The following is a 9,231-nucleotide window of genomic DNA, read 5'->3' on the forward strand; positions in this document are numbered from 1 at the left end:
TGTGAACCCTCTGGAGGGAGGGAGGGAGGATGTTCCTGCCACACAGGGAGGGCTGGAAAGGGGAAGGTGGGGAGGAAGGAGAGGACAAGGTAGTGTCGCTTGTGTACAGACCAAAACTGCTAAGGACTCAACTCGCATGTAGTTGAGAGATTTAGGGCCAGATTGTGCCTTGCCTGTGTCTGTGCTTGCTTGGAGCTTCTCTTGTGCCCGCTGCTCCTGCTCAGGCATCCGCAGACCCTGTGCTGTGTGCAGGAACTGTTGTAGTTGTGTGCAGGGAAGCACAGGTCATTTCATATCAGAAGGAGAGAAAGCGGGGACAAGACACAGCTCACTAGTAGGGGGATGTGGGTTCATTCACTTGTACCTGAGAGATTTGTGTGGCCTTCAGAGCATGATCTTCACTGGGACCCTGGAGTGGTGAGTTCCCCAAGTTGGCCAGGGAGCACTGACAACCTTCCTCTCTGAATGACCCATCTGTCCCTTTTCATTGTGGAGCCTCCTTCCTTCAGATTGTCAGGCAGGCAAAATCAAAGCTTGCAGTCAGCTTTCTCAAAGACACATCTCAAAGACATGTGAGAGAGAGGAGAAGAAAGGCTTATTACACTGGTGCCAGCAAGGATCCATATCTGAAACTGACCTATTTCTGCTTTTGGGCAAGTGACCAGCAAGCATCTGCTAGGCCCTTTGAAGTACCTTCCAAAAAGGTTCAGTGTTGTCTGTCTGGTGGCACCTCTCTAAGTCTGGTAGTTGCCATCTGACAACTCTGCACACACATTTGCAACTGTTTGATAGAGTTTTTAATTTTTTTTTCCTTTCTAAGAGGAACAGTGATGTGTTTGTAAACTATTGAACTGGTCTTTGCAATGTGGTTGCACAGAAGGAAGTAGGTGTTAGGCAGCCTGACGGTGGAGGAAGACAGGCCTTTCAGCTTTTTAGGGAAGGGTAATGGAAAACACAGAAAAACAGTGCTAACTGCAAAGTTTTGTTCTTCCTGGAGGACAACTCCAATGTTTGGAGTTGATCTTTATTTCTTGGAAGACAAGGGAGAAGAGTAGTCTTAAAATGAAGTTCTGCTGTGGTGTATCTTTTAGCTATCCCCTGAAATTAAACTGGATATGAACTTGGGGATGGCAGAGAGACTTTCAGGAGGGAAGGGCTTTGCCTTTGAAAAGTTATTCTTTGAGCTGCTCCAGCTCTGTGACTAGAATAAATTGTCAGAGACCCTATTGGAGTTAATGAAGAAGCAGTTAAATGTGAATTGCTGCTCCACTGGAGGAGCTGGTCCTGCTCATCAGCGACTATTACTTGAAAACTGCCTGAAGCAAGACTGTAATTGAGAGGAAATCACCTCCCATCAGAAGGTCGCAACACCTACATGTTAATTAGTTCATCCTTGCTGCCTGACTGTGGTGTACATATTATACACAGGAGAAACTGAGGCACAGATGGTGGGAACTAGCTTGGTCAGGACTCTGTCTAGAATTACAGATGTAACTAGGAGCAGGCCTGGGGGTCCCCTTCCCTTGCTCACAGCTGATGGTTTCACACGTCGAAGTTAAGTGTCACCAGTTGCTTTTCTAACCACCTGGCAAGGGTGAGAGGAACAAGGGCAAAGTGGAATTAAAAGCAATGTACCTGTATATGCTCCACTGTGGAGTCAGACAGCCTTTACTGTCTCTGTGCCCTGCCTGAATATTGGTACTACCTCTGGCTCTGTCCACTCCTGGGCAAGGCAGCTGCCTCATGAACAGGCAGCATCGCAGGCAGGCATCCGTCTTTGCCAAGGTTCTTCTGGGGATTTATTCCTTTCCACACAGGGTGGTGGTGGGAATCGGATGCGCCTTTGCAACTTGCAATTACATGGTGCCTTTCATCCCAAACGACTTTTAACAAGTAACTCTACAGACTGCAAAGGCATCATTCATCTACCACTGAGAGGCATCCACCACTGGAAAGCAGCATCTTTTCAACAGAGCTCAGCAGCATTTCCCAACTGCTGGGGTAGGAAAGAAGGGACTCCTGTACTGGACTGGCCCCGAGTTGAGGACAGGTTGGCAGAGTGCACAAGCTGATCCAATTTTGAATCCCACCAGGATATGAGAGCTCTTATGAAAGAGGACCAAAGATGATTAAGCAGGGCTTAGTTTCGTATCGCCCTTAGCACACCACTCCCTTCTAAGACATTGTTGTGTTAGGTAACTTCATTTCCCCCCTCCTGTGGGGATTGTCATTCCTACAGCTGAAAGCACGCTTGGAGCTGTGCTTGCCTTTGCTTTGTCCGAAGCAGAGAACTGCACTTCTGTGGAATCGTGAGTCCAAAATTAAGTTATTTCACAATCTGCATTTGGGATATTTTCCCAGACTTCAAAGGGGTAAGGGAAGGGTTTCTAGGAGAAATGTGGGTTTGTATTGGTAGATTGATCCTTTACCTGTTTATCTTCTTCCTATGTACTTTTTTGCTGCTGAAACGTACAGTTATATTGCAGGTGGATTTATGGAGCAGTTGCCCATTTCTCTATTTTCTGAGAGCTGCTTATATGATTGAAGCTCTGCATTTCTTCTGTGGTGTTTAATCTCACTGGTCTTCTTTGAGGCACCTGTATCCAGTCGCTATCTGTACCATCTTTAGATGTGCTTTTTTGTTAATGTGTTTCAGGTATGTTTCAAGCCTGGTTGCTTATTTACCACTGTATTTAATGGTGATAATGCATTGGTGACCACAGTACAGGTTTTCAAGAGTGTATATGTGGGCGTGCATACATGAAGGAAGAAGTGTGTGTCTGAGCGCATGCTGACAAGCAGGTGTGACCAAGGCTGTCTATGCATAGTTGCTTGAAATGTGTTAACAGAAGCTAACTCCCTTAGGAGCTCATCTAAATCAAATGAGGCATGAAATGAGGCAGCATGGGTATCTGCAGGTATTGAAACTACCTTCTGCTCTGGGCAGTTGTACGAGTAAGAGATGAGCTGTGCTTCCTTGGACTGACCCGTGGATGCTGGTGGAGTTTGGACCCTGCTTGGCTTGAGTTACGATGTGAGCGGACAAGTTTTGTATGAGTGGAGACAGCTCTCCTTGTGATTTCCAAGTCAGGAGAAGGTCTGCGTGTGCATGGAGGGGTGTGGACAAGTGAGCAGGGAAGGGCATGTGTACTGGGGAGAACCTGAGGCGTGTGAGGAGGTGAGCATGGGTGTGTGTGAAAGAGCATGCATCCGGGCATGTGCGCCCTCCTGCCGGCAGCCGCGTGCTTGTATCTCAGGCTGTTCTCCAGCTGTGTAAATACATTGCTTAACAAATTGAGGGCTCTGGTTAATAATTGCCATTAGCGCAGGGCCCATATTAGGCTCCATTTTGTGTGAGTTACCCAGCTGCCCAAATGCCATTAGAGTGAACACACCGGCCTTTAATGTCAAGCGTGGAGTGTTTGTGCTCTGAGGAACCTCTGCAGGACCTGGCCTGGGGTTGCTCAGCAGGGGCTGTCAGACAGGTTTGTGGCAAGCTCCACGGGGCCTGCTGCAGTAGCAGCAACTCTAACAGCCTTCCTTAGTCAAAGTGATGTCCCGGGTGTCATAGACTGGTGCTGGGCACCTAAGGGGAAGGGCAGGCTGGCTAGGACACTTGCCAGACTATAGGGAGGCAGCTGGCCTAAGTGACGGGATGGGAAGAACATGTTCCCCTGTCTGGCAGCCAGCCCTATCCGTCTTTGTTCTGGGAATACATCTACAGAGCTTTGCGTTATGCTACTCATCAGAGTCAGACCACCACATGCTGTGATCCCAAATGATGTCGTGGACTAAGCCAGATCAGGCCTGGTCATCCCCAGAGCAGAATACGAGCTCCAAAGAAAACATGCTCTTCTGCAAGAAGAGAGTGGAGTGCTTTGGTGCCAGTGCTCGCTCTTTCTCCAGCAAGGTCCCTAGCAGAGGTGCTGCCCTGTCAGTCATGGAGTAGGTGCCAGACAGACCTGTACTGTTCAGGGTTATAAATGACTGCAGATCGGTCAGTGTGTTCCCATGAATGAGGGCAGTTGCATTAGTGCCTACAGTTGGACACAGGGCCCTTCTCACCCTGCCCTCACCTGCTGTTGTGGTGACTGCACTGTTGAAAGCCAGCTATTGTCTTGTGGTCGCTTGAGAGGTGCCATAATGAAGAGGCAGGATTGGGTGCAGTTTGCACCTTACTTGCAGCTGCCTGACCACCCGTGAATCTCTGCATCCTCCTGTGTTTTCTCATGTCCCTGTCCTTCGCCTCAGCCCTTGTTCTGTGCCCGTCTCCCTTGCGCTGCCCTGGGAAGGCTCTCTGCCCCGCACATTGGCCCCAGAAGAAGGCCCTGAGAGAAACCCCAGGGTGCCTTCCCACCCAAAGCCTGGTGAGTTTTGTAGATGACTTTCATCTGTCCTCTGGACCCGTCTTTGCCCAGCCTCTTCTCCATCTGCCGACTGCCAGAAATGAACTGATTCAGCTGCCTTCCCTAATCCCGTCTGGCATTTCAAAGTGGAGGGGACTGCCAGGTTCTTTGTTCCCGTTCCCTCTTGGCACTGGCAGGGCACCTTCTCTGCTCTGGAGAAGGACAAATGTGCTGATTTATTCTGCCCCTTAGCTTTGAATAGGGGTTGCTATGTTACCCTCCAGCTCTGAGGCTTGCCAGAGCACAAACCATATATAACCCCACAGCAGGTGGCTATTGAGCAAAGGCCCTTAAATCTGCCTCTCTTGTTTCTTATGCTGCTGGCCAAGGTGTCAGGGGAATGTAGCAGGGCATGATTTGCTGGCTGAAACTCCAGGTACAACTGATGCCAAGCTCCCTGTTGGCATTTTCCATTCTCAAGAGCCCATCTTAATTCGCAAAGGAGGTACCAACTAGGCAGAAACATGCTGCCCACACTGGCTTTTAAAGAGGCCCTTTCTGATATGAAGGCTGCCCCATGGCACCGAGATTGTGACCAAGATCCTGGAGGCAGGGGTTTCCAGATCCTACTGCAGTCACTGCAGCACCCAGAGCCTGGCTTGGACACTTCTATAGCTCTCTTTAGTTTGGCATGACTGTTTGGGTAAGCCTGACCATTTGAGCAGCTTTCTGGGAAAAGTTGCGTGTGCTTGTCCTGTGATGACAAGTTAAAACCCAGCCAGGATAGAGGTAGGTGGCATCAAAACATCACCTTGCCCTGCTGGTATGTGGTTGCAGATGTCTGATAGACCTGACTTTGAAGTGCCGAAATGAACCTTTGTCTTAGAGGAGAGAGCAGTTAGTAATTGTTCCTAAAAAGCCTAATTCTTTGAGGCACAGTCCCTTAGTGCAGACTGAGCAAGGGAAACCATGGGTCTTGCTAGGAAAGGCCTAGAAGATGTAGCAGGGAGGCACATAAGACCAGAGCCCAGGCCATATGTCTTCTCACTGGGCTTTTTCCAACCTCCATGAAAACAATGGTAAAGCCCTTCCCAGCAGTGCTGGGAGTGAGATGAGGGTGGGGGACATTTGCATGAGTTTCTGAGCTGCTGAACTCTCCAGCATGTGGCACTTGGTACCTCACACCTGTCCCTGGGGAATGAACTCTGCAGGAGCATGATTAAATACTCTGCTGGCCCATAGAGCAGTGAGACCTCCTCTCCAGGCCAAAGAGTGTCTGTGAAGCAGCTGCCTCACTGGTGCTTCTGCTTGCTTAAGGAATGAAACAAAACAAAGTTCCCAAGAGGTAAATGGAAAACACTTCCTATTTAACACAGTGGGATCACTTCTTTGGCACTGTAATTTCTCTGGGATTCACAGGTCCCAGCACAGCCTAGTGGGGAACAGCATTTCTGTCCTGTCACACAGTGCAGGGAGTGCACGGGTTATTTCTGGCCTCCTTACTCTGGATCTCTTCTGACCTTGTTCTGAACACTGGGAGCAAAAGGGAAGAGAATGGTCTTTGGTGGCCATGGTACAAACCACGCTGTAAGGCTTTCAGGTGGGATCTTTTGCTCTGAGCATCTCCCAGCCATTCCTCATTGAACTGTGGAGTCTGGAGCCAAAACTAGGGAGAATTTCAGTGTGTCTGGGACTTTATAGACTCAGAAGGGGTGATTTGTAAATCCTTACTGGAGAACTGCTGAGAAACAGGACTGAAGAATGAGTCTTCAGAGATGTCCTGGTCTATCTCCCTGCTCTAGAAGTGTAGTAGAACCTCCTCAAAGGCCAAGTGAATCTGAATAGCTTTTCCATGTGATACTTTCTGGTAGTGATGCTGTTCTGAGTCTGGGACTCTAAATGCGTCATGGATATCCTGTTTAACTTAGTGGCTACAGGAGCCATGGGTCCTATTCATGTAGATCCCAGGCACCTCTGTCTTGCGGGGGGGGGCATTCTTTTCACTTGAGGGGTAGGAGCAAGGGAATGAGCAAAGCGCTTCACTGCTTATGTTAGTGCCATTTGCTGCAAGTACGTGCATGACCACCCATTCATGGAGGTGTAATTGTACCAGACAGCGATGTGACAAAGCGCTTGAGGCAAGAACTTTGCTGCTGGCAGCTTGCATGAGCACTGACTTCGTCCCTCTTTTTATTCCCCTGCAGAGCATCAATGGAGGCCGCCCGCCACCCCACTTTGTGTATGATCCATCCACCTTTGCCTTCCGTTCCCTCAGCACCTTGAAGCCGCTGAGCCCAATAGCTCCAGTGGAAGAACCGTCATGTGCCTACTGAAGGAGTTTCTCCAAAAACCTCAGGAACTATCAAATAACCACCTGCCTGGCAGGGAGAAGGGGAGGTGGCAATGCCCAAGGGGATGGGTGGGGGAAGAAGGGGACAATGACACATCTTTGCAATACAGCCTCTCTGGCAGCAGGAAACATATAGCTTTGCAGCAGTGCCTGTTTTCATACCATCGCCGTATCTGAATAGCGGCAAAGGGAGAGATTTTTGTCTTTCAGGGCAAAACAAACCAGTCAGGTCCACAAACTGCAAGGGCAGCCACCAAGGCAGTGTCAAACCCAGGGATGGTGGTAGTTGAACCCCTGAGGGGTTCAGGGGCTAGTATGGCCTACATGGCAGCAGGAATGAGGGATCAGGGTGTGAAATGGAGTCCAGTCAGTTTCCCAAAAGTACCTGGGTCTACAATGCTTTGCTATAGACCTGACCCTTCTCCCACTCAGAAGTGAGCTCAGGATTGGAGACAGAGGCTATACAGGTCTGCCTGCAAAGCAAGAAGATATCCCTCTCTGAGACTGTTATAATTGCATTCACTTCAAGCTCTCTTGAGTGGAAGACCCTGGGAGAGGGAGGTGGGAGGGGGTAACTGGCAAATCTAGCTGCATGTTCCAGCTGGTCTGCCGGCAACTCAGTGATATCATCTAAAATGGGGTTGAAAGGGGTTGTAGATCAAGGGGTTAGAATAAAATTCTAGAACGGAGGGTCTTTGTTCAGCCCTGCAACACAGATTACCACCCTCAGTGCTCTCAGCATCGTCAGAGAGAAGAACTTGGGGGGTGACTGTGTGCTCTTGGGTCTCCTCTCTGCTGAGACTGTGTTCTGGGATATGCAGCACTTCTCCACAGCATTGTCCCAATACTCTGCTGCCCTAACATGATGCTGAAGGTAACTGGCATCACCAAACTCAACCAAATGTAACATCTCCAGCAGCTTTCCACTCCCTTGTTGTGCTGGGTATTAAATTCTTTCAGATCCCTCTCGTACCAGTGGATCAAGTATTCCCAGATGTAGCATGGAGTGGGAGAAAGAGGTGTCTGTTTTGTGGCCACCTGTTGGTGGAAGAAACAGGAGAGGAGTTTGGGTGAAGCTGTGGGACATCTTTCCATAGACAGTCTTAAGACAGTTAGGGCCTTGCTACCACTGGAGTTTGACTGGGATCTGGCCTTGAGGCATGTATGTGTTTTGTGCTATAAGGCAACAGCTAACGGCATAAGCTCTCACCTCTCTCGGTGAGGCAGAGGAGCAAGGCGTTTCCCTTTGCTGCACCTGGTGGAGAGAGTAACCTCTTTGTCTAGACGTTCCTCACCTTGAGCTGGTATCTGGCAGGGTTCAGGGGGAGCGAGTAGTTTACTTCTTGTCTGGATCAAGAGGAGCAACTGTGAGTAATATAAAATAATTTTTGTTTTTAAATCTGTTCCAGTGTGGAGGTCTTTGATGCCACTCTTTGGATGAGACCAATGGTCAGTCCAGCTGCTAGTAGGAGGCCAAACCTACCAGCATTCACGGGTGATTTCTGGGCCCTTTACCGAAACCCCTGGGGAAAGCCCAAAGGCCATCTAGGCCTGGGGACCTGAATCCCCCACCCCTGCCCTCCTCCCTCACCAACCTCCTCTCACTCAGGCAGGCAGAGCAGCTGGGCAAGGCGGTGAGGGGACGTCTGTCCTGATGCTGCCCCAGCTCTGCCTGCTCTTTGGCTCCAGACTGTCACAGCTGGGCTACCCCCTGCACCAGCACCACCTCCAAGGGGTCGCTTGGGTTTGCTGGTGAGGTGCCTCTGGCAGAGCATTGTGGTTCCCTGCAAGAAGTCCATTCTTCCAACAGAGGCCGATTCCTCTGCTGATTCCTCCTGCCCCTGTAGAGACTCTGCTTATCTTGTCTTGATGGCACACCTCAGCTTTTTAACTGCTGCCAGATCAAGCTGACCAGTGCAGGACAGGAAGCGTTGCCCCTTCAGACCAAACGCCTGTGCTCAGGAGAAGGGACGGCTGTAGCCCGGTACCCATCTGAAGAGGCATATTCCCCATATAGATGGCTGGGGTGGCCATCACGCCCCCCAGGCTTTGCTCAGCAAGAGCTGCCGAGGTGCCCAGCCCCAGAGACATGTTTCTGCCAGCCCGCGGGTGTGGCAGGCTGTCTTCTCCCCGGTGGGAGTGGGGAACAGGGATGTCCTGCCAATATCGTTGCCTTTTAGTACTTTTGTAACTTTTCTCTGTCTTGTCTTTTTCAATCAGAAGGAAAAATAAAAAAAAAAAAAAACCAACAGTGAAATAAAGTGTAACAGCTGCTATATTCACACCTCTGGTGGGTCTCATGTGTTTGCCATCTTCTGGGTGTTTGTGGGCAGGGGTATAGGAGGGTTCTGGAGGAGAGCAAGCTATGACACAGCACTGCCAGTCCCAAGCACTCCCAAATACCAAGCTGTGTCTGCAAGAGTGGCCGCTATGGTTCCACAACTCTAATCATCTGAAGACTTCTGCTGGGTCAAGCTTGTTTATAAGTATATAAATGCACAGAGAGGGATGTGCTGACCTTGTATCAGCCAGGCT

General features: G+C 49.8%; 1 protein-coding gene across 2 annotated transcripts in view; it reads left to right on the forward strand.

Annotated features, from left to right (window-relative positions):
• The window catches only part of LOC104254649 (uncharacterized), a 65,451-nt gene extending 56,499 nt beyond the window's left edge, over positions 1 to 8,952 (forward strand). For both annotated transcript variants that reach the window (XM_059835192.1, XM_059835197.1), the window contains one exon: positions 6,551 to 8,952. In XM_059835192.1, coding sequence (XP_059691175.1) covers positions 6,551 to 6,679 — 129 coding nt within the window. In that variant the 3' untranslated portion in view covers positions 6,680 to 8,952. The remainder of the gene's footprint in view (positions 1 to 6,550) is intronic.
• Positions 8,953 to 9,231: the final 279 nt, after the last annotated feature.

Source organism: Gavia stellata, chromosome 2 (assembly GCF_030936135.1).
Source record: "Gavia stellata isolate bGavSte3 chromosome 2, bGavSte3.hap2, whole genome shotgun sequence".
NCBI lineage: Eukaryota > Metazoa > Chordata > Aves > Gaviiformes > Gaviidae > Gavia > Gavia stellata.